General features: G+C 43.9%; 1 protein-coding gene across 1 annotated transcript in view; it reads left to right on the forward strand.

Moving 5' to 3' along the window:
* CFAP46 (cilia and flagella associated protein 46) overlaps positions 1-25,735 on the forward strand; it is a 1,240,276-nt gene that overhangs the window by 701,978 nt on the left and 512,563 nt on the right. Inside the window, exons 36-37 of the mRNA XM_085606190.1 lie at positions 6,566-6,701; positions 6,933-7,079. Of these exons, the coding sequence (XP_085462316.1) occupies positions 6,566-6,701; positions 6,933-7,079 (283 nt within the window). The remainder of the gene's footprint in view (positions 1-6,565; positions 6,702-6,932; positions 7,080-25,735) is intronic.

Below are 25,735 nucleotides of genomic sequence, written 5' to 3' on the forward strand. Positions count from 1 at the left end.
AGGCCTGGGCTTATGAAGGTAATACTGCTTCGAGGCCTGGGCTTTATCAACACCGACAAATTAGTCTTTCAACCTTCTTGGATGATGGTATTCCTGGATTTTCTAGTGGTTCCACAGAAGAATGTAAAAGTTCAGAAACTTCTAACAATAGTCACTTTCACTTAGACACTAGCCAGATTTGTGGGACTATAGGATTCCATGATTATAGCCCCTTTCCCACGATCTCTGTATTAAAGTTCACTTTAAAGGCTGAGAGCCTCCATCTACAAAAAAGCATTACTTTCTCAGATTCTGTCCAGCTCTCGGAGGAGACATGAATGAAGCTGCAGAGGAGGGATGAACATCAGGAGGCCTGGAACGGTAGGGCCATTTAGGCATTTGCATATAGTTGCCAATAGAGTTGATGCAAGGCGTCTGGGCAGAGCTGCCCAATGTCGAAATACTGTCACCTATGATTAGAGCAGGCAATGGGACCACACATAAATTGCCTGGTATTGATGATGCAATTCAACAATAAGTCTCTGACAAAGGACCAGTGCTTACGATGGGCATATAACATCTTGCACGCAGAACCAGGAACCATAAGAGCACTGCTAAGATCGGAAATCTTTGATCCAGGATCTAAAAAATATGTTTTTTATCAAAATCTAACGTTTGCACTGAAGTTAACAGAATGAACAGTGGATCTGCTGAAATCCTGGACTCCGGCACACTTGAAACTTTTTTAAAACACTTAGCGCCAAGAATAAGTTATGATCTTGACATTTTACACTGTTCAAAACTGTTACTATACAAGGCATATGCAGATTCAATGGAATTTAAACAAAGGCAACACTATCTTACTTTTACATTAAGTCACGGCGCCCGAAGATGCATGATCTTACTTGGATTTGGGATCCTCCCTTTTAAATCTCTAACTTGCAATTGGACACAAAATAAAAATGTCGGAAGTCTATGCAATCTCTGTCAAGGAGGATTTCAAGACTTGATACATGCACTGTTCATATGCCCTAACCCCACAGTCGTTGCTGCTAGAAAGAGGTTCCTAAAGCCAATCCAAACAAAGTACAACTGTGCAAATGTACAGAGTTTGATTTCTCTTTTAAAATCAACTCCTAATGAATTTACTTGTTATAACTTGTTTTAATTTTTTTTATTTTTTTTATAAATTTAAATTAGGATGAATGTTACAAAGCCTTTTAGTCACAGATGAAATTTTGTTGTTGTTTTTAAATTTCTTATTTGTTGTTCTCAGTAGAGAACTAAATCAAATACATTTTTGAATTTGAATTTGAAGGACCAGTGCTCAGCTCAATTCTCCTTGAGGTAGATAATGTTGCTGCCTTATGCTACATAAGTCATTTGGGAGGTTCAGGGTCACAGATGCTGGCAGACTGGTGGTCCCATTTCCTTTGAGACGCCAGCATCTGGAAACTTAATGTCAAGATGTTTCAGAGCTTGCTGACTTCTTTGGATCTGTGTGGCATGGACTTCTTTTTATCCTGGCTCAGCTTGAAGTAGCTCTAGAGGGCAGATCTGGAACTTGCTCTGGTAGATGCCTTTCTTAAACATTGAGTAAGAGAGCCCTGCTCATGCATGACTTCTGATTATGCTGAAGCTTTGGGATTTTCCAATCCCTCTTACTCTCTTTCTGGCACTTCTGACGAATCATCTAGATCAGTGTCAGACCATAGGGTGGACCCTTCCCTCCTATGGAATGGAGGGTTTCCAGAGATGCTGGATAGTGCCAGGCATTTCATGCCAATTGGAGTTCATACATTTAGCGTAGTATGAGGACCTAACAAGTAGTATGGCTCAGCCTAGAATAGATGGTAAAGTTGGTCTCTGGGACAAAGTGCAGATCCTATGTGGGTAGGAATTGTGCACATTAGGATTTTTTAGACAGAATTGGCAGAGCAAGACTTTTCTTATAGTGCGATTAATTTGTCAGCAGTCTCAGTGGGATCCCAGGTGGTAGATTGTTCCCTAGGTGTGGAGCTTTCCCATGTATGCAGACTCCTGTGAAGTGTCATGTTGGTGCCACCTTAAGTCCCCAACTATGAGGGCCTATGGGACATCAATACCTTTTAATTTCTTGGTCATCAAATGAGGATCTGATGAGGAAACAAGTGTCTCTTTAACTGACAATGTTTCTCTGCCTTTTTGTTCTGTTAGAGGGCTGTTGGATTCAAGAGACAATCTCATCTCCGGTTACATCTTCACACCAAATAGGATCACATTCATGAGCGCCAGTTGTCCCAAGAGCAACAGGAGTTGTGCAAGGTCAAATGTCTTAAGGAGTACGAAGATGTTGCAAATAGGGGAGCAGTCCTCTTTTGATATCCTTCAACAAGCCTTTCCTCTTGGTATCTTTGACAGTTTTGGTTAATTGGATAAGATGGGGACACACAAAGCCGAAATTGATATCTCAAGCTTTGAGACTCGATCGGCTAGAGTGCCAAAGACTTCTAATGGTCTTCTAGTCAACAGTAGGTTAGAAGATATTGCAAGAGCAGTAGCAGTTCTACAGAGTCCACTTCTCAAACATTTTACTTCAAACCAATTCACAATGTGGCCTTTTGTGTGGCGAGCAGGGTTCGAACTTAGACTCTGATCCTCCAGGTCCTGACATAGAATATCCAATTCCTAGATGAAGCGAAGGAAAGTTAAGATTCTGATAATGACATGGAGATGAGGATTATCCCTGCCATCAGCTGCAATCCTACAAGAGGAAGTTGATGGGTCATGAAAGCATACATGCATCTTGCCTTCTGACTCATGATGATGAAACATTGGTCTTAACAGACGGTATATGTGTACCCTTTTTCAGTCTAATGTTGGAACATTGGTGTTTCTCCTGAAGTTACTGATGACTCTATTGGTTACAATTTAGGTTTGCATACCTTATGAACTTGGTTTTCTCATACAGAGTTGAACATATAGGTAGACAAACTGCAGCTGTGACTCAATGACACAACAACCACATGACACACTATATGACAATACCAAGATAAACCAATAACACGAGGAAACATAACAAAACAGTGCACTTATAAGATCAGCCCCCAAATTAGCCCGAGCACTGAAACAGCACAGCAAGAACACAAACAAAAGAGCACAATCACATTAACTCAACAACCAATCTTAAAACATACCAGCACAACAACAAACAAAAACAGTGCAAAACACAATGTCACTGCATGTCAATATAACACAGTAATATACCAAAACAAAACTACAACACACCAAAACAAAATAACATGTCATTGCAAGATGATACTGCAATTAAATTGTTGTGTTTTTGTGGTACATTAGGTTGTGCTCTGTTTTTCTGTTAATGTGTTGTTGCAGAGTGCTGTTATTGTGTTGTTTTGGATTAGTGTGTGTGTTTGTCTTGTGGTATGTTGAACTTTTGGTGTTGTGTTATATTTTATAATGTAGAATAAAAAGGGGAAAACCTGGCTGTCTATTTTCTTAAGCCGCTCTTTATTTAAGCAGACAAAAGCATAAGACTTTAGGTTCTTACACTTTCAGTGTATCAATCACAATTTATTTTATCTTATTCAATCACTTTTTAAGAAACATTTTGTTCATGTCAAATGCACATAAAATATACACAAACTGTGATACATATAAAGAGCAAACATAAATTGAAAGCAATATGTGTCAAAAAACAGTGTAGCCATAAAGAATATGCACATTTTTACAATATATACAATTACACCAGCAGATTGTTAATACAAATCATACAAAGCAGTTCCATTGGGCCCTATTATTTGGGGCACATTTATGGGACTGCTACCACAAGGGATAAATACTGCTCTTTGGGGTATATTTGAATTTAAGAACCCTCCCTAGAGATCAACATTGCCCTTTGTGGCATTTGACAAGTGGAAATGCCGACGCGTTTCAAATCCCGATAGGAGTTCACAGGATTTTTGTCAGTGCTGAGGCACGGTGTAACCTGAAAGTTTACAAAATAAAAATGAAACCGAATTAACAAAAAATGGTCACCCCTTTTTGTTTAAGCAATATATACTAGCTATAGACTTTTTGATGCTCTCTTTGTGTTTCTCAAATGTCGCATTTTCTGGATCTAAAAAAGCCAGGGCATTGATTGTAAATGTGGTCATGCTAGACATGGTATCCAACATGATTGAAAACATTGGAGTGTAACTTACATTATATCCACGGTAGGAGACTGAAAGGGGATACTCTCAACTCTATTTATTTCTTGAGTAAATCATTGAAGCTTTCATGTGCGCGCCGCGATCACCGCGCTGACTGAAATGAAAGAATAATAGTGAGCGCGTTTTATTTTGGGGTATAGTGGTTTGAATTTTTAATATTTGTTACATCAACAAAACTAGTGCACTTAAGTGAAGGCGCGCACACTCGCGCATACGTGAAAGCCGGGTGGTCAACTGTCGGGTTTTTTTGTCAGTTGTGCACGCTCTCCTCCTGCCGTTCGAGTAAAACAGTCAATGGCTCAAAGCAACGCGTTTGTCTATATCCTGTTTTACAGGAATTGCTAACTAGGTTCTTTAATGGATTATGGGATTTGTATTTCCCGTACCACTTCTCCTTGAATACTCAGCTTCGCACTGAATCTGGAAACTAAATGCCAAACAGAAGTGGAACTGGGGAGTAATGATTTGTTCTAAACGAGTGTTATTTAAACAGTTTATGATATATCATATTGTTGGTGCTGCATGTGGGTTGGTTACCCATTACTTATAAATTCGCATATTCTGTACCTCAGTCTCCTACCTGGATGGTATTGAGGCATTTTGTATGGAATTGTTCAAACTGTGGGAAACATACACTAGGGAATCATTAACGTGTAATGTGTTAAGTGGGGGATTATGTTCTTTACAAAGATCTATAAAGATATCTCTATGGATCAAAGATTTTCACGCTACAGGACGCATTTGCATCAAGGTCTTTGATGAGTATTCCCTCAACAGGAATATTTACAGAGTACTCAGCGCAAAATTTGATGCAATTCTGACATTTCGTTCAGGCCATTCATCACACAATTATATTTTAGAATTAGATAAGCTTCTCTCCTTTAGAGCAATGTTTCAACATTGCCGCCTCTTGGTGGTGATTTAATTCCTGACAGTACTGTCCAGAGAAAATCTTTTTCTGAATGCTCATTTTCGACAAAATGCGGTACCATTGAGTGCTGTTAAGACTTTTTGCTTTATCCTGGAACGATGTTGGACAATTCTCTGATTAATCTGTTGCGTTGTTTTACCAATGTACAATTTGGGAATATGTTATGTTTTATGTCATTGTGTTTGAGCTGCATTTTATGTGTTTGTAGTATAGTGTGAGTTGGAGTATACACTATTGTGTTTCTTTGCTAAATCTTTGTATTGTGTTATTGCAGTGTGTTATTAGGTTGTACTAAAGTAGTAAAAACATAAAAACATTCATTATGGTAGAAGGATATCATAGGTGTGTGCCTTCAATAAACCTTCCTGAAGTAAGACCCCATTGCACTGTGGTAGGCATAGTCCTTCCATCTATCATTTAGTTTGTAAAACTTCATTTAGTTTTAAAATACTGATCAGTTTGCAATGACTGAATCTCCTTTCGTTTACGGAGTTAGTACATTTAATTTTCATTAAGGTAATCTGATATCATCACATTTCACTTTCATTAAAACTCTTCAGAAGAACGTAACCACATTAGGCTGTTCCAACTTTAAATGCTGCTGAGCAATTAAGGAGATAAAATATCCAACTACCTCTTTCAACAAAGAAGCTGCCTCTTACTACATACTGCTGTCCCTAGAAGCGGCAAGCTCCAAAGACACTCCTGTAAAAAGTTCTGTGCTGATTTGTCTTAGTGCTACAATAGTCTGAGTTTGTCTTTGTAATGAGGCTCAAATTATTTTTTTTGTTATGTTTTTGTGCTGCATCCAGTTGTGGTTGCTTTGTTGTATCTTGTCAAGTTCATATTGTGCTGTTTTCATGCATTATTGTACTGCAATTGTTCTTTTATGCTATGTGCTCCATTAAAGCTCAAGTGCCAAAATTCAAAAGCGGTAACGCCACTTCACCTCTGCAACTACTCGAGACATCTGTCAACCCAAAAACATGGAGCGTACTATTGTTATGTAATCTGGTCCTCTAACTTCTTAATTCTTCACAACTCTTGAGATTTTGGATACATTGTGTGCCACTGGCAGCATATGAAATGTAGGAGATGTCCCAGAATTTTACAATGATCCTCATTTGGTGCCAAAATAATTTATAGTGAAAGGTATTGCATTTTGTAGCTAAGGCAATAGAAAATTACATTTATTTTCAGCAGGTACACTGGTTTTGTGCAGTTGTGTAACACCCAAAGTCATAGTGGTGGTTTAGGTAATAGGGCTTGCACAACAGAGTACAAAAAGGTACAGAGCAAGAAAAGGGTAACATTTGCTACAAACTAGATTTTTGCATCTGTTGTAGATCCAATGCTGTGAAAACATCGATTTAATTATTGATTACTATGTGTAAAAAGGATCTTATGGAGGTAAAGACGTGTTTTTTTGTTTTCTGCAATTTAGGTGCAGGCAAGAGATTTCTTTGCACAAAAAGAAAGTAGCGTGCACAAAAAATGAGAGAACAAATGTCAGTGATGAAGAGGAGTGTCATTCAGACATTTCAGATGAAGGAAATTCAACAGTTAAACATAATGACAAGGTAACGCACAGATACCTAAATTATATTGCCCAACAATGTAAATGATAATCTCTTAACAGTGTTAAAGAAATTTAAAAAACAAGATATCCTTGGAGTAGTTCTACCCCTCTCTATTGTCAAAAAAGTGACCGCGTTATTATTCATGCTTGTTGGTAGGCAGCACTATTTAGTACAAAGAATGCTGACCCCCTATTATATTTTAGAAGTATTTAATCAATATTTTTTTTACAGATTCTGGATTTAGATGCAACTACTGGAAAAGGACTAAGTGGATTATCTATGCCATATTTGTGGATCGACAAAAGTGATGTGTTGATACAACTTAGCTTATATCAACCAGCTCGACTTCTTCTTTCAGAAGCACATAAAGCTAGCCAGGTAAGTATGAAACTAGTCCTTTTATTTTTAGATATCAAAAGCAACATACACGTCATTTAAGGAAAATACAGTCGAAAAAGAATGATTTGTTGATGTGTTAGATATTCACTTGTGTATTTTACAAGTTGACAAGTTTACCAACAAGACCATACTCTCAATGCACAAAGCATAGGATCTGGGATTCAGGATTAAAGAATGTTGAAATACTTGGTTGGTTTCCAAACCACAGTTTGCAGTTTAGTGAGATGGTTACATCATGCCCATTTCTTGAACCACTATACATTTGTCTTACATAATATAGGATGATAGATGTATAAATAACAGAATAAATGGATTTTATTTTGCAGTTCTACTAATCCATCTCATTCAATTGGTTATGCAATGATGTGTTGAATGAATGCTAATAATCCCTCTTATGTGTCCCTTGCTGGTACTCTAGCTGTTAAACTCTCCCCAAAACCTATGGTTTAGAGTGATTATTCTCTTTTAGTTAATTTCACTCTCTGATACAAATCGTAGATTACTAGTAAGTACTACAAATATTTCATGTTACTAGGATCTTGAAATCTGAAAGGTGTGCCTGTGTGTGAGACATTATATCTCGCCACAGGAAAGATTTCATGCAATGCAGTTCCGTGTTTCTGTAATTAGACTGTAGGAAGTGGGATCCTCTAATCTTTAGCATGCCAGTTATGGCAGCAGTGGATGAAACCTCATGTTTGAGCTACTCTCATGAGTGAGACCCTAACGTATTCAAAGCCCCTTAATATTCCAACCTTCCGCTAATAAGGGACTATGATGCAGTTAGTCTCTAAAATGTTTAAAGCTACTAGCCCATGGCACAGCTATTAATAACCTAAGCTTGTGGTCGAATCAACTCAGCCAAATAATCTTAAACAAGGCCAACTAAAAGGAGAAGTTAATGTTAAAATTGCTAACCTAACCATTTACACCAACCAAGGTGACCGGGGGGTAATTGACACAGGAGCTCCGATCCTAGAGACAAACTCACCACCAAGGCTCTGATAAATACTTAGTTTTGGGTTATTCTGACTGTAATCCGAGAATATCTTCTGCTATCTGGATAACTGATAACTGATAGCTGGTGGTCATCATCATATTGGATCTGCCAAATATGTTTCACATTAATCACCATCTTATTTAGTTAGTTATTTCTGTAGGAGTTTTGTATTGGGCTGTGTATTTCCTTTGGAGTTTTCTGTGTTTGCTGATTATGAGAACACATTGGAATTATTGTGTTCAGTCTTTCTTCCCATCTGTTCATAAGCATAGAGTACCCTCTGATCTATCTCCTTTTCTTTCATAGTCTGTAATCTTCAAAGCTCAATGAATTGGTGGAATCTATTTTAGCAGATTAAACTCTTACAATTATGCATTTTGACTTTTTCTCTACTGTAAACATTCTGCAGTCCCTTCCTGACCAGTTTGTTTCCTCTTTATCAGCTGATAACGTTACCTCTGATCTTGCCTAAACCCATGGTTTAAATCATACTTCCCTTCCATTTGTTCTGAACACTCACCTTTGGTTGTTTCCAATTTATAACTGATTTTGATATTTTCTTTGTCATTCTGATCCCACAAAGTCTATCTCCTGATTCCTTACCATTCATTATTGTCAGAAATGTGTGTACTCTACTGCTTTTTTGTGTAACTTTGCTGTAGTTCTTCTTACTAAGAGTATCTTTTTATACTTCTCTATTGCCATGGCATTGTCTCTGTTATGAAGCAACCCCATTGCAAACTTCTGATCTGTTAAACTATTACCCTCTTCTCTCTCTTATCTTAAATGTGTTAAGTCGTGAAAATTATAATGCTCTGTCTACTTTTATCACATCTCCACACTCACAGCTTCCTTTATCCCCAATGTTGTGATGAATAGTTATACCTTCGGATTCCTCTCCTTAGAATATCTAAAGCATCAGTCTGGTTTCAGAAACTTGTGACATAGCCATGACACTCTGTCTCAGAGTTCATAACTTTAGATAACAATCCTTAATCATCAAGAAATAATCACCTCCATTGATATTTTATTTCACTTACCTGCACTCTTGGCATGGTGATTCAACCAGCTCTTTTTTTTTTGCTTCAGGCCTACATGAAGTCAGTAAAGATTCCTAGATTAGGGCAGACATGTAGCTCCTTTTAAGGGATTTGAAGCCCATGTATAGGAATGCCACATTTATTTATTGGTATTACCTAAGACTGCGTCCACTCTTTTTTTCAACAGCAAAAACATATTTGGGTTCCTCCCTTGCCCGAGGAGGTGGTAAAACCCTGAATGATTTAGGTCAATGCAGTCTCCACCCACGAGCATGGAAACCTGCTCGAAGGAAAGAATGGCGATTCTCCAAGCATAGTGTAATTAGAATCAATATTTCATTAAAGACGCAGAGGCTAACTATTAGACCTGGCACCTTGGCGTGAGTCTCCCTTCCACTTTTTGTCGCTGTGCCTCGTGTTTTTATGGTGTTGGCCGCTCAGAGCACTGTGCCACTGCCAACCAGTGCCACAGTACAAGTGCTCCCTATTTAAAATGTATATGTTGGTTGGATTCCATGATTGGCTTATTTGGTTTACTGTCAGACCCCAGTAAAGTGCACCAGGAGTGCCCAGGGCTTGTAAATACAAATGCTGCTGGTGGGTTTGCAGCACTGGTTGTGCCACCCACAGAAGCGGCCTAGTAAAATGTGTCTAAGGTCTGCCATTGCAGAACCTGCGTGCAGTCTGGTACTGTCATGCTGACTGGGCAAGTGCACCCACTTCCCAGTCCCTAAACCTTCCCTTAACTTCATATTAGTCACCCCTATGGTAGGCCCAAGGGCAGGGTGCATTGTAAGCATAAGGTAGGACAAGCCCTGATGTGTGTGGCATGTCCTAATAGTGAATTACAGCCATTTTCGTTTTTCACTATTGTAAGGCTACCTGTTCTCCATAGGCCAGCATGGGCTGTTAGAATTGTTACATCCTATGATCCTAACAGACCCAGGAAACATGGTAGAAAATCGAGTTTAGTATGCCTGAACTCAGAATAATAAAATACATCTTTTAGTAAAGTTTATTTTAATATTCTGTGTTTGCAAATACCACTTTTAGAAAGTTGGTATTTGCTTGCCAAACCATTTCAGCCCGCCTCTGCTATGATGTGTATCTGCCTGTCTGGTTTGTGTGAGTGACAGGGCTGGGGAAACCCAGAGGGGCAGGGCTAGGTAGCCTGGTGGTGAATAGAGAGATTGACATCCAGATGGCTGGGAGAAGTGCACCTGGACTCTGAATAGGGCTGTGCTCTGCCACCACAATGCTGGCTCCACCTCCTGTGGAGCGGCTGATGTCTCTGCCCTGCACCCTGAATAGAAAGGCAGAGTCATGTCAACAAAGTGCTCAGTTACTGTTTTGGACTGGGCAAAGGCCCCCTACCCCAGAGGAACAAAGGAATTAGGGGTATAAGTATTGGGACCCTGCTCCCAAGAAATTAGATCCTGCTTGACAAGAAGAACCTCTGCCTGAGGAGAAGGAACTGGGAAAGCTGTAAGGAGGAGTACTGTCCCTGACCTGGGGGATTGGCCTGCAGTGGTTGCCTAGCTGCTGAAAGGAGAGGAAAAAGACTACAAAGACTTTATTTCAACTTGTGCTTAAAAGATCTCCAAGGGCTTGTGCTGAGCTTGCCCCCTGAACGAAGTCCCAGGACCAGTGGACTTCACCCCCAGCTCCCCAGAGTCTTTTGGAAGGGCCTGCTGCTGTTGTTGGGCCTTCTGAGGGACTGCATGTCGCAAGGAGCTGGAAGCGCGACTCGAGAAGGAGAAGCGTGCCACCGTCGGAGCTGTTGTCGTCGCATCTCGCAAAGGGTGTCGCCGCTGCAGCATCGCATCGAGCGGAAGCGTCTCGCATCATCCCGGAAGTGTCTCTCAACGCCGAAGAAGCGTGTCGCCATCGCAGCCATCGTAGCTGACGCATTGCACCGCATCAAGAGAAGAATCTCGCATCGAGGAAGAAGCGTGTCGCCATAGCAGCCATCGTAGTTGTCGGATTGCAGTGCATCAAGAGACGCGCCTTGCATCCACGGAGAAGCGTGCCGCTGTCGGAGCTGCTGTCGTCGCATCTCGCAAAGGGTGTCGCCGCTGCAGCATCGCATCGAGCGGAAGCGTCTCGCATCATTCTGGAAGTGTCTCGCAAAGCCAAAGAAGCGTGTCGCCATCGCAGCCATCGTAGCTGACGCATTGCACCGCATCAAGAGAAGAATCTCGCATCGAGGAAGAAGCGTGTCGCCATCATAGTTGTCGGATTGCACTGCATCAAGAAACGCGCCTTGCATCCACGGAGAAGCGTGCTGCTGTCGGAGCTACTGTCGTCGCATCGCGTAAAGGGGTGACGCCGCTGCAGCTTCGCATCGAGCGGAAGCGTCACGCAAACGTCGGAGAAGAGTGCCGCTGCCAAGGCCGCTGTCGTCGCATCGTGTAAAGGGGTGACGCCGCTGCTGGCGACGCATCGAGACGACTCTTCTCGCAACACCGGAATAGCGTAACGCATCTGGAAGATCTTCACGTCTTTATTTCTTTGCACCAAAAACTTCATCGCATCAGCATCGTTGCAACACTTTCGTTGCCGTGCGTGTCGCATCTAAGGTACATTGACTTAAAGTGTCACATTTAAGAACTTAAGAGAACTAAGCAAACTTCTACCATCTAAGTAACAGTATTGTGTATTTTTGTCGTTTAATGGTCTTGTGGTAACTCTAAATAAAGAATCCTTATTTTTAATATAAAAACCTGTGTGGTGTCCATTTGTAGTGTTGTCACTTGGTTACTGTATGTGCTCACAAATGCTTAACCTATAACGCTCTGAAATAAGCCTTGTCTGCTCGCGCCAAGCTACCTAGAGGGTGAGCAGGGGTTGTTTTAGGAGTGTAACCCCTTACCCTGACTAGAGGAAAGGTTCCCTGCTTGTCACAAGTACCTACCTGTGCCAACCAGAGAACCCGGATTCTAACATTGGTGGTCAGGAGTGAGGATCCTGGACTTGCATTTGTGACTCATGTACAGTAATTGGTGAACACTACTTAGTGAGTGCAGACCTTAAACGCAACCAATACTTGTTGGTAGATTTCTTTTGGGACTGTCTATTTGAGCCAAGCTTATCCATGGTGGAGAAAGCAGCATCCATAGTCTCTGTCAATACTGAATTTGAATGGGAAGAAGAGAAATTGGATAACTACACTGCAAAGCAGCTGAAATTCTTCTGCAGGAATTTAATGTTTCTACAACTGGATGTAAAAACAAGGCGCTGAGGGCCTGGGTAGAAGCAAGGAATGCCACTGATGATGAGAATGCAGATGAGCAGCTGGATGGGCCAGTGGGTCCAAGAGGAAGGAGATCCCCTTCCCCTGCAGATAGCAGTGTTTCTAGTAAAAGTTTATCTCCAGAGGAGTTGGTAGACAGGACGGAAACCAGAGCTCATGAAATAGAGATGGCCAAACTAAATGCACAACTGGCAATGGAACAAAAAAGGCTGGAAATGGAAGAGAAAAAAATCCAAACGGAGCATGACATGAAAATGAGGGAGCTGGAGTTGAAAGCCCAGGGCTTGGGAAGCACTCCCTCTGGTGGCAGCACACCCCCAGTGCAGGTAGAGTCCAGAGTGTACATACCCAAAGATGTAGTGAAAGAATTCTTTAAAAATGATGACATAGGGCAGTGGTTCAAAGCCTACGAGGTAGCCATGTCCTCCCACCGGGTCCCTGAGAAGGATTGGGGAGCGGGGTTGTGGGGGCGGTTCTTGAGTGAAGGGCGGGACACACTGCTAGATTTGCCCTCAGATGTGTATAACTCTTACCCCCATATGAAGGATGCCTTAATGGCTAGGTATGGGTTAAACCCTGAAATGTATAGACAGAGGTTCAGGGGTTGCACTAAGATTCCCAATAGTACGTATGTGGAGTATGTGACTTTTTTGCAGAGCACTGGATGGTTGGGTGAAGGGTAGCAAGAGCAAGGTTGATAATTTTCAAGGGCTTCTTGATTTAATGGCATGGGGGCACTTGTCCAGTAATTGTTTTCCTGAGCTACGCCAGCACCTGATTGATAGTAGGCTGACTAACCCTAGGAAGCTTGCTGAGGAGGCGGACCGCTGGGTCAGTACCAGGGTCCACAAGGGTCCCGTGGGAGACTCCGCCAAAGGTGGGCAGGGTCCCCAGCAGAAGAGCGGGGGGGACAAGGGTAAACAGAGGGAGTTCCAGAGGAGGCCCCAAAGTAATCCCCAAGGGAACCAAGGGAAAGGTTCTCAGCCTCCCCCACCCCAGAAACTGACTGGGGCCCTGACAGGTACCCCTGTTCAACGAGGGCCCCCAACCTGTTACAGATGTGGTGAGCTGGGTCATTTTGCCAATGATCCCAAGTGTCGCCAGTTTGGTAAACCAGCACCCCTGATGCAACCCCCCGGCAGACGGCTAGTGTAGCCTGGGTGGAGAGATGGGTGTCCAAGGTGGGTGGGGTTCAGTAGAAATGTCCCTGGTCTCATTAGGAGACCATGAAATGGTCCCCAAAACCCAGCTGCCTGAGAACACTAAAAAATACAGGCAGTGGGTGACCATAAATGGCCATAGGGTGGAAGCTCTCAGAGACACAGGAGCCAGTGTGACGGCTGTCAAGCGCCACCTGGTGTCTCAGGAGCAGGTTGTCCCAGGAGCATTCTATCCCGTTTTTGCCGCCGACAACACCGAGAGTCACTGCACGGTGGTTCAGGTTCCCTTTGAGTGGAGGGGGGTCTCTGGTACTCTTCAGGTAGCTGTGAGGCCCGCCATGCCTGTAGACTGTCTGTTAGGGAACGATCTGGAGAGCTCACCTTGGGCTAAGGTGGAGAGGAGTGCTCACCTGGAGATGTTGGGTATGCCAGATTGGGCGTGTGTCACCACACGTTCCATGACAGCGAGTAGAGGTGCTCAAGAGGACCTGGAGCCTGAGAGGGAGGCCCAGGAACCGGCCTTGGGGAGAAGAGGTAGGGGGCGTGGGAAACCGGCCCCCGAAGTCCCCACGGTCCAGGAGGAAGCAGACCTTGAGGGGGATGCCCTGAAACCTACAGGGGAACACATAGCTGAACTGGGGGACCTGCCTGAGCTGACCCATTGGCAGCAAGAAGGAGGACCCTCCAGAGAGGAATTCTGCAGGGAGCAGAAAGAATGCCCTTCTCTTGTGGGTATGCGGCTGCAGACCAGGCCAACGGTGATCAGTCTGGAACACATTTCATTTACTGGGAGAACGACCTCCTGTATTCTGAGCCTAAGGTTGCTGAGCCTGGGTCAGCCCGTGTGCTGGTGGTACCCCAGAGCTTCAGAGCCTTCCTACTGGGGCTGGCTCACGATGTGCCATTAGCAGGACATTTGGGGCAGGACAAGACCTTTGAAAGGCTTGTCACCCACTTCTTTTGGCCCCAAATGCGCAGTAGTTCGGACACTCACTGCAGGACCTGCCAGACTTGCCAGGCAAGTGGGAAGAGTGGAAGGAAGCAGAAGGCTCCACTCCAGCCATTCCCTGTGGTTGGTACCCCATTCCAGCGAGTGGGCATTGACATTGTAGGGCCAGTGGACCCCAGGACAGCGATGGGCAATAGGTTCATCCTGGTGGACCATGCCACCCGGTACCCGGAAGCCATCCCTCTGAGGACAGTGACGGCCCCCATGGTGGGACGTGCACTGATGGGAATTTTCTCCCGAGTGGGATTCCCTCTAGAGGTGGTGTCTGACCAAGGTACTAATTTCATATTCAAATATATGAAATCCCTTTGGCAAGAGTGTGGTGTAACCTACAAGTTCACCACACCTTACCACCCCCAAGGAAACGGGTTGGTTGAAAGATTCAACCGAACCCTAAAGGGCATGATAATGGGTCTTGAGGAACCCATGAGGCGTAAATGGGACGTCCTCTTACCATGCTTTCTCTTTGCTTACAGAGAGGTGCCACAGAAGTCTCTAGGGTTCAGCCCCTTTGAGCTTCTGTACGGACACCCAGTGAGAGGACCTCTAAGTCTGGTCAAGGAAGGCTGGGAGCAATCTCCCAGGAAAGCTCCCCAGAATGTATATAGCTACATGCTGGCCTTCAGAAACCAGACTAGGCGTTTCAGGGAACTTGCTGAGGCAAACCTGGAAGCCAGCCAGGAGGAGATGAAGCGGTGGTACGACCAGAATTCCACTCTGGTAGAGCTTCAGCCTGGACAGAAGGTATGGGTCTTGGTCCCAGTGGAGCCCTGTGCGCTCCAGGATAAGTGGACCGGTCCCTTTGAGGTTGTGGAGCGCAAGAGCCCTGTCACCTATTTGGTGAACTTGCGGTTTCCAAGGAACCCCTTGAGGGTCCTTCATGTCAACCGCCTCAAACCCCACTTGGAGAGGTCCCAAGTGGGCATGCTCTTAGCGGTAGATGCTGGGATGGAGGAGGAGACCGAGCCTCTTCCTGACCTCCTGTCAGCCAAGGAGCAAGATGGGTCAGTGGATGGTGTCATCCTCTCTTCCACCCTGACCCCTGAGCAACAGAATGATTGTCACCAGTTACTGGGACAATTCTCTGACCTGTTTTCCCTGATTCCCGGTGTCACGGATTGGTGTGTCCATGATGTGGACACTGGGGATAGTACACCTGTGCGGCACAAGGCCTACAGGGTGACTGACAGGGTAAGGGCCTGCATCAAGGAGGAGGTCTCCAAGATGTTTGCCCTTGGGGTTATTGAGTCCTCAAGCAGTCCTTGGGCCAGCCAGTGGTCTTGGTCCCAAAGGCTGCAGCGTCGGGAGCCACACCCGAACTCCGGTTCTGTGTGGACTACAGAGGACTCAATTCGGTCACCAGGACTGACGCACACCCCATCCCCAGAGCTGATGAGCTCATAGATCGGCTAGGGGCTGCCAACTACCTCAGCACGTTTGATTTAACGTCTGGGTATTGGCAGATCGCCTTGACCGATGGGGCCAAAGAGAGGTCAGCATTTTCCACCCCTGATGGGCATTACCAGTTCCGGGTTATGCCCTTTGGGATGAAGAATGCCCCTGCCACCTTCCAGAGGTTGGTCAACCAGGTGTTGGTTGGGCTGGATTCGTTCAGTGCAGCCTACCTGGATGACATCGCAGTGTTCAGCTCCACGTGGGAGGAACACCTACGCCCCCTCTGGGAAGTGTTGATGGCGCTGCGGTGGGCAGGCCTCACGATCAAGGCGAGTAAGTGCCAGATCGGGCAGGGTTCAGTGGTGTACTTGGGGCACCAAGTTGGGAGTGGCCAGGTGGCACCCCTTCAACCCAAGATAGAAACCATCCTAAATTGGGAGTCGCCCAAAACCCAGACAGAGGTGAGAGCCTTCCTAGGTCTCACTGGGTACTACAGGAGGTTTGTCAAGTGGTATGGCAACATGGTTGCCCCCTTGACAGCGCTGACTTCAAGGAAGCAGCCCAGGAATGTGATTTGGACTGACACCTGTCAGAAATCTTTTGAGGCCCTGAAAGCTGCTATGTGCACGGCGCCCGTGCTTTTGGCTCCCAACTTCTCCAAAGAGTTTATCGTTCAAACAGACGCTTCAGAGCATGGTGTGGGGGCTGTTCTTTCACAGATTAATGAAGAGGGCCTAGATCAACCTGTAGCCTTTATTAGCAGGAGGTTACTACCACGGGAACAGAGATGGAGTGCTATTGAGCGTGAGGCATTTGCTGTGGTCTGGGCGCTGAAGAAGCTAAGACCCTACCTGTTTGGGTCTCACTTCCGGGTTCAGACAGACCACAGGCCCCTCAGATGGTTGATGCATATGAGGGGTGAGAATCCAAAGCTGTTGAGGTGGTCCATTTCCCTACAGGGTATGGATTTCATGGTGGAACATCGCCCTGGTACAGATCACGCCAATGCTGACAGTCTGTCCAGATTTTTCCGCCTTAGTGATGAGGAACTCCCTGGGGTAGGGTAGTTCTCCCCACTTTTCAGCTGGAGGGGACACGTGTTAGACATGGCACCTTGGCGTGAGTCTCCCTTCCACTTTTTGTCGCTGTGCCTCGTGTTTTTATGGTGTTGGCTGCTCAGAGCACTGTGCCACTGCCAACCAGTGCCACAGTGCAAGTGCTCCCTATTTAAAATGTATATGTTGGTTGGATTCCATGATTGGCATATTTGGTTTACTGTCAGACCCCAGTAAAGTGCACCAGGAGTGCCCAGGGCTTGTAAATACAAATGCTGCTGGTGAGTTTGCAGCACTGGTTGTGCCACCCACAGAAGCGACCTAGTAAAATGTGTCTAAGGTCTGCCATTGCAGAACCTGCGTGCAGTCTGGTATTGTCATGCTGACTGGGCAAGTGCACCCACTTCCCAGTCCCTAAACCTTCCCTTAACTTCATATTAGTCACCCCTATGGTAGGCCCAAGGGCAGGGTGCATTGTAAGCATAAGGTAGGACAAGCCCTGATGTGTGTGGCATGTCCTAATAGTGAGTTACAGCCATTTTCGTTTTTCACTATTGTAAGGCTACCTGTTCTCCATAGGCCAGAATGGGCTGTTAGAATTATTACATCCTATGATCCTAACAGACCCAGGAAACATGGTAGAAAATCGAGTTTAATATGCCTGAACTCAGAATAATAAAATACATCTTTTAGTAAAGTTTATTTTAATATTCTGTGTTTGCAAATACCACTTTTAGAAAGTTGGTATTTGCTTGCCTAACCATTTCAGTCCGCCTCTGCTATGATGTGTATCTGCCTGTCTGGTTTGTGTGAGTGACAGGGCTGGGGAAACCCAGAGGGGCAGGGCTAGGTAGCCTAGTGCTGAATAGAGAGATTGACATCCAGATGGGTGGGAGGAGTGCACCTGGACTCTGAATAGGGCTGTGCTCTGCCACCACAATGCTGGCTCCACCTCCTGTGGAGCGGCTGATGTCTCTGCCCTGCACCCTGAATAGAAAGGCAGAGTCATGTCAACAAAGTGCTCAGGAACTGGTTTGGACTGGGTAAAGGCCCCCCTGCCCCAGAGGAACAAAGGAATTAGGGGTATAAGTATTGGGACCCTGCTCCCAAGAAATTAGATCCTGCTTGACAAGAAGAACCTCTGCCTGAGGAGAAGGATCTGGGAAAGCTGTAAGGAGGAGTACTGTCCCTGAACTGGGGGATTGGCCTGCAGTGGTTGCCTTGCTGCTGAAAGGAGAGGAAAAAGACTACAAAGACTTTGATTCAACTTGTGCTTAAAAGATCTCCAAGGGCTTGTGCTGAGCTTGCCCCCTGAACGAAGTCCCAGGACCAGTAGACTTCACCCCCAGCTCCCCAGAGTCTTTTGGAAGTGCCTGCTGCTGTTGTTGGGCCTTCTGAGGGACTGCGTGTTGCAAGGAGCTGAAAGCGCGACTCGAGAAGGAGAAGCGTGCTGCCGTCGGAGCTGTTGTCGTCGCATCTCGCAAAGGGTGTCGCCGCTGCAGCATCGCATCGAGCGGAAGCGTCTCGCGTCATTCCGGAAGTGTCTCGCAACACCGAAGAAGAGTGTCGCCATCGCAGCCATCGTAGCTGACGCATTGCACCGCATCAAGAGAAGAATCTCGCTTCGAGGAAGAAGCGTGTCGCTATCGCAGCCATCGTAGTTGTCGCATTGCACCGCATCAAGAAACGCGCCTCGCATCCACGGAGAAGCGTGCCGCCATCGGAGCTGCTGTCGTCGCATCGCGTAAAGGGGTGACGCCGCTGCAGCATCGCATCGAGCGGAAGCGTCTCGCAGACGTCGGAGAAGAGTGCTGCTGCCAATGCCGCTGTCGTCGCATCGCGTAAAGGGGTGACGCCGCTGCAGCCGACGCATCGAGGCGAGTCTTCTCGCAACATCGGAGAAGCGTAACGCATCTGGAAGATCTTCACGTCTTTATTTCTTTGCACCACAAACTTCATCGCATCAGCATCGTTGCAACACTTTCGTTGCCCTGCGTGTTGCATCTAAGGTACATTGACTTAAAGTATCGCATTTAAGAACTTAAGAGAACTAAGCAAACTTCTACCATCTAAGTAACAGTATTGTGTATTTTTGTCGTTTAATGGTCTTGTGGTAACTCTATATAAAGAATCCTTATTTTTAATATAAAAACCTGTGTGGTGTCCATTTGTAGTGTTGTCACTTGGTTACTGTATGTGTTCACAAATGCTTAACCTATAACGCTCTGAGATAAGCCTTGTCTGCTCGCGCCAAGCTACCTAGAGGGTGAGCAGGGGTTGTTTTAGGAGTGTAACCCCTTACCCTGACTAGAGGAAAGGTTCCCTGCTTGTCACAAGTACCTACCTGTGCCAACCAGAGAACCCGGATTCTAACACTAACATTATGCATAACAACTTTGAATGCCTCCTGCAGCACCTTTAAAGAATCCACAACACATCAAACACTAAAATTAGAACACACAAGTCCATAAATATTCCTTCTACCGAACATTCTTCCTCTTTTAATGCAGAGAACTGTATCTTATTCTTAATATTCTTCCTCATTTTGAATTATGATGAAATTAAATCTGCTGATGCCCATTATTATGAAGAGAGAATAACATTGGCATCCAACTCCCGTGCAAAATTTTTCGCATTGTAAAAGCTCTCCTTAAACTGCCCGCCCCACCTGCCGTGTCTGATGATGACTCATCTCGCTGTAATCGACTGGCAGAGTTTTTTCTCAATAAAATAAAAGATGTTTACAGCTTCTTCCCTCAGGCGGCAGCCCAACTAAATTTATCTCCAATGGATATTGGGCTGCAAATTTTAGAAGGTTACCTAGAGGAATTTCCTGCAAGGTATTCTTGACCGACTAAAATCCAGCTCCCCCACAGATCTAGTTCCTCTGACCATTTTAAATCAAATCTTTGATACAGTGGCTCCAGTTATTCTGGAATTGATTAATGCCTCATTGTTGACAGGACTTGTCCCCCCACCCCTTAGAAACGTACGATGGTTAAAGCACTGTTAAAAAAAACCAATTTGGATGCAGAGGTGTGGGGAAATTACCGTCCTATTTCACTACTGCCAGGGATCAGCAAGATTGCTGAGAAGCATGTTTAGTAAGCTCTCCCTGTATTTTTGGAGAGCCACAATTGCCTTCATCTCTCACAAACCGGATTCAGACCCCAACAAGGTACCGAGTCCACCCTCCTGGCAGTGGTAGAAGAATCCAGGAAAATGTTAGATGACGGAGGCTTCGCTGCTATCATTCTTTTATATCTCAGTGCAGCCTTTGACACTGTCAATCATCAGTTGCTGCTTCAGAGGCTCAGGGATGTGGGAGTGAACGAGGGGGTGTTAAAGTGGCTGCAATCCTTTCTGGAGAGCAGGTCCTTTCAAGTCTATGAAGACAAAACGCTTTCCGAACATATGGCCCTCAGATGTGGTGTCCCACAGGGATCCTCCCTGAGCCTCACCTTATTTAATATCTACATGAGCCCCTTGGCAGAGATAGTCAAACCTTTTGGAGTTCAGATCGTTACCTATGCCGATGATACACAGTTGGTTGTTTCTCTTAACCATCGCGACAATACACTGCCCGATTTAGCTCTGTGTCTGGAGAAGGTGGCAATCTGGATGGAACGCTCCTTCTTGAAACTTAATGGGGCTAAAATGGAGCTGATGTTCCTTGGCAAGTCCCCTTCTTTAAATATGGGATAATTCTGGCCAATCTGTCTTGGCCCTGCTCCCCTTCCCAAGGACCAGATCAAGAGCCTGGGCATCTGGCTTGACTGCAATCTGGACTTTAAGGAGCAGGCACGGAAGGTGGCAGCTAGCTGCTATGCCATTCTAAGGATGGTGCGAAAGGTCCTTCCCCTTCTACCTTTCCTTACCAGAAGACTTATGGTCCAGGCATTGATCCTCTCCTGGCTTGATTACGCCAATGGCCTTTATTTAGGAGCCCCACGCCTTACCAGTACAAAATTACAGACTGTCCAGAACTGTGCAGCACTTTTGCTCTTGAGAATCCGTAACCGTCAATCGGCAAAGTTTGCCCTGGCCAGTCTACACTGGCTTCCCATAAAGGAGAGAATCAAGTTTAAGGCTCTGTGTATTGCTCACAAGGCATTAGCAGGCAAGGGACCCCCCCATAATTCGTTCTATTATTCTGCCCTATTGCTCAAGCAGGTCTTTGTGGTCGGACAGTAAACAATCCCTAAAATAAGAAAGTCAAGAAGTGGAGGACGTTTTTTTTCTTATAATGTTGCTAAGCTATGGAACTCCCTTCCTCTTCAGATCCATCTTGAGACTAACCATCTGACCTACCGAAAACACATATGTTTGCCTCCACGTCTTTAATGAAATCTTGATTCTCATTACACTATGCTTGGAGAATGCCATTTAATTGCAAGACCGGAGGCTACCATTATGCATGTTTGAAACATGCCTAATGGGTCTAAAATAATGCCTTGCAATAATTCCTGCATTTGTCCGGTCTGCCGCTTTTAAAATTTCCTCCAAACGACCATCAAATACATCATACTTGCCATGACACCATGCAGAGTGAGATTTGAATCAGTTCAAATAGACCCCCCTCTCTCTCATCACATTCTTGACGCACCTTGCAATTGTAGCTGGGCTTACTTCAGGAAAAGGTTTCACATATGAAATCAGCAATCGACTATCTCCATCCTTTCTATGCTGTAACACACTGTTCTCATATTCCTGCATACAATTCACTACACATAATGTCTTCTCCTCCATAAAGATAGGATAAAAGACAGAGGTTGACATGGTTTTTGTCCTTTTCCAAATCTCAAAGTACACTCTGTCTGGTCCCAATAATTTCTTACTTACCTCCAACGCCTTCACATCAGATACCCTTTTACATGAAACCAGACATAACAAACATGCTAATGTCTCAGATAGTCTTTTTAAATCCAAATATCAATTTGTTTGCCAGTGCAAAAATAAACAATATCATGGCATTAACATCCCACAGCACTATAACATGATTTTGGTGGTCTCCTAATCCTCATGTATTCCACATACCATTACATTTCTTCCTACAGATCTGCCCTCTAACTGAGAATGCCCCACTGAGATTGCGGACCTGTAACAATTCAGTGTTTGATACTCCAAATCTTCTTGAACTTTCTCCGCCAAAAAATTAACCACCTCCACTACAGGAGCCTTCACAGGATGCAAACTCCTTTCCAAGCACCAACTAGACCATATTCTCCAAATTCCTTTGTATTAGTTCCTAATTTAGCAGCCCTTGCCAAAAGTCCCTTGAGACCGACAGATCTCCTTACACTTTCCAAATAAGAAGGTTCAAAACCTGACTTAATACTAAAGGATGTGCCTGCTCGTCTGCGTTCTAGAGAATGCCTACTCTGGCTGGTATCAAAATATGTTCTGCACATGCTAATTCCATTACCTAAGGGAACCAAACCTGTGAAACCCAAAAAGGCATCACCAGCACCATCTGACTCTTCTCCTGTCTCAATTTCATTAGTGCTCTCTGTATCTCAGCAAACGGGGGAAAGCATAACCTTTCCTCCCCTTCCAAACCTGCTGAAATGTGCCACTCCTGATCTATATGCACAAAAAGGTATCCCCCAATTAATTTTAGGCCTAAGAGGAGGGAAAAAGGGTAAATACATATGAAGAGACCTCTTATCTGACCTTTCCAATTTTACAATGGTGATTACTCACATATAGACATTCCCCATAGATAATATTACATTACAAAACCAAATTTCTTTTTAGTCGTTTTATTTGACAAAACATTTATATGATTTTTTGATTATCAAATGTATATCATTTTTATATATTTTCATAAAAGTATTCACACATGAAAGTTAATTCGGACAAACAATTAAGTTAAGAAACAAGAAAATTAACTCAGCTTCTTTGTTTAAAAAAACAATTTTGAAAATCTCCTTCATAATACCTCTCCTTTCAATCTCTGTAAAGCACAATAATGGAGAGGCCCTGGGAAATTGCCTTAGTTGAAGATGACAAAAGCCCTATAATCCTTGCCAATACCCTTAACGTTACAAATTCTCTCTTGAAACTCTGCTGAATTTCCCTCTTGATCATATTTATCTTTTTCTCTGGAAGACACAAAAGACATTCTACTGTATCCACCTCCAATCCCCAAAACTCCATTTTTTGCAAAGGCTCCACAATAGACTTTTCCCTGATCAGAATAAATCCTAACTCCTCCAACTTGTGCACCATTTCCTGCATCTCCCTCTTTAACCCCTTCCATGCCCATGACGGAACGGTTCCGTCATGAGCATCGGTTGCGCTGTGCTCATGTCGGAACCGTTCCGTCATGGCCCCGCCCGCGCTCGAACCCTTCAGCACCGCGGGGGAATTCCCGCAGCGCTGAAGGGGTTAAATCCTCTTTATTTTTTGCCAATATCAGAATATCGTCCAAGTAGATAATCATCCTTATTACTCTCTATTGAAAAATGGTTACCATTACTCTCATTACCTTTGTGAAACACCAAGGTGCTGAGGATAGTCCCAAAGGTAAACAGAAATTGGTAAAAATGTTTCCTCCATCTGAATTGTAAAAACATTTGGCTTCTTCTTACCATTGGAAAAGTAAAATATGCATCCTTTAGATCCAACTTTACTAACCAATCCTTTGCGTCAGCAGATCCCTAAAATAATGAATCCTCTCCATTTTGAAGTGTCGGTAAACAAAAAATCTGTTTAATTCCCTGAGATTTATTACTGGACGCTAACTTTTGTCCTTTTTTTTTCACCCCAAAAAAATTAATCACAAAACCTTTTGCTGACTCTTTCACCTCTTCTATTGCATTCTTTTGAATCAGAGAAACTATTTCGTAATCTCTTACTCCTTCCTGTTCTTTTGAGATGTTTATCTCTCTCTCTGTTCTTCTTTTTGAAACAGACAATTTAACTATTCTATTGTATAACCTTGAATCGTGTCTAGAACCCAAGGATCCAGAGTCACCTTTTCCCATTCCTACTTGAAATACTTCAAACAGCCTGTTACTCCTTTCTGGAAGAAACCAAATATAATCCCTGTACTCAACGTGTCCTCCATTACTGAGTAGACCTCATCCTGTTTAATATCTCCTGCCTTGTCTTCCTGTCCTTCCTCTTCTAGGGTAAAATCCAATACTTGACTGATAGACTCTTCCTCTGTATTGCATCCCATATTGTAAATTATACTATGCTCCATAATGGGACCTCTGCAATCCATGACCTGTAAAGGGTCCCCTCCTACTGGCCCTTCTAAAAACTTCAAACACCTTTCTCATATTTACTTGTCTATTATCTAATGCAGTAAATGTATTGCCATATTTACCAATTCCTTTCACTAGCCCTTCCCCAAACAGTAAACCTTTCGTATCCTCACCCTTCCTTCTGTGCCATATCTCTCAATTTTGGGTTTATTTGCATAAGTATAGCCTTTCTTCTCTCTTGTAACAAACCTGCATTTGCATTCCCTAGGAGTACCACAGCCTTTTTGCTCCAGCCCTTAATAAATCCAAATCTACTTGCACTTCATTCGCATATGTCTCCTCTGCCATATCTAAAATTCTTCCCTGGGGTCCTAAGACATCCAGCAATGTATCCGTGCATGTCTTTAAGTACCTTTCCAAACCTTTTCTTGTGTCTCTCCCCAAGCAAAACAAATAACTTATATGGTCCGGGTCCAAGTTTGACGTAGCACAAACATTTTCCTCAATTCTTGGCCCTGAACACTCGGCCCTCATCAGTCTACGAACTTCCACATCCAAAGGTTTCTTTATCCATATCTTAATAAACTTCCCTACATGCTCCATAGGCCCCCATTCTCTCCTTCAGGGATGTTTAATATTATGTGGGGTAAACATGTCTCCTTCAAAAGGATCCCTAATACTTTCATTAGAAACATCCACCTCTATTTCTTCCAAATCCTCATATTCATCCTCCTCCTGCACGTCCAAAATATATTACTCTAAAGTATTACCATTTTTTCCAGACATTGAATTTTGTATATCATTCTCAAAATCCTTCCCCTCCTGTGTGCCAACAATTTTTTCCTGACATTGAATTTTGTATATCATTCTCAAAATCCTCCTCCTCCTGTGTGCCACCAAGGGTATCCCTTCCATGAGTGCCGCCACAGACACCTGTTCTATTTGTGCCTCTAAGGACACCTTTCCTCAAAGTTGTTTCAAGGTCAACCTTATTTGTTTTTGACAAATTAATGTCCTCAATATGTCTGGTCTTCTTAGTATGTTTTTGCCAACTTCACTACTCAATCCCTATCCCTCAGAAAGGGAATAAAACTCCTCACCTTATTCAACCGCTTTCCTTTTCTTCAGACTATCTTCCATTGTCTCTCTAACATGTTTTTTCATACCATATTGTAGTCGTTTTTTTACTATCTCTTCGTTTACCATATTCCCAGTAACTTGAAAATCACTATTCTGCTCTTTCTCTATCTCTTATTCCCTTTCTCAATTTTTTCCAAAATACCTTCAAAAAACCAAAAGCTGCAACAAAGCTCCCACAACTCCAAAATATCTTCCTTACAATGAAATCCTAAGCGTTAAATATAAGTACACTTAATAAACCGTTAAACTGTCTATCGCACTTGCACATCTCCCATTCTAATCAATCTGAAGCATCCCATTCCAAAATGGCTGCCTCACTCTCGCAAGACTTACCACCAAACTATGCGTCCCCTCGACCCTGCGCGGCTA

This window comes from Triturus cristatus, chromosome 1_2 (assembly GCF_964204655.1).
Source record: "Triturus cristatus chromosome 1_2, aTriCri1.1, whole genome shotgun sequence".
Lineage (NCBI taxonomy): Eukaryota > Metazoa > Chordata > Amphibia > Caudata > Salamandridae > Triturus > Triturus cristatus.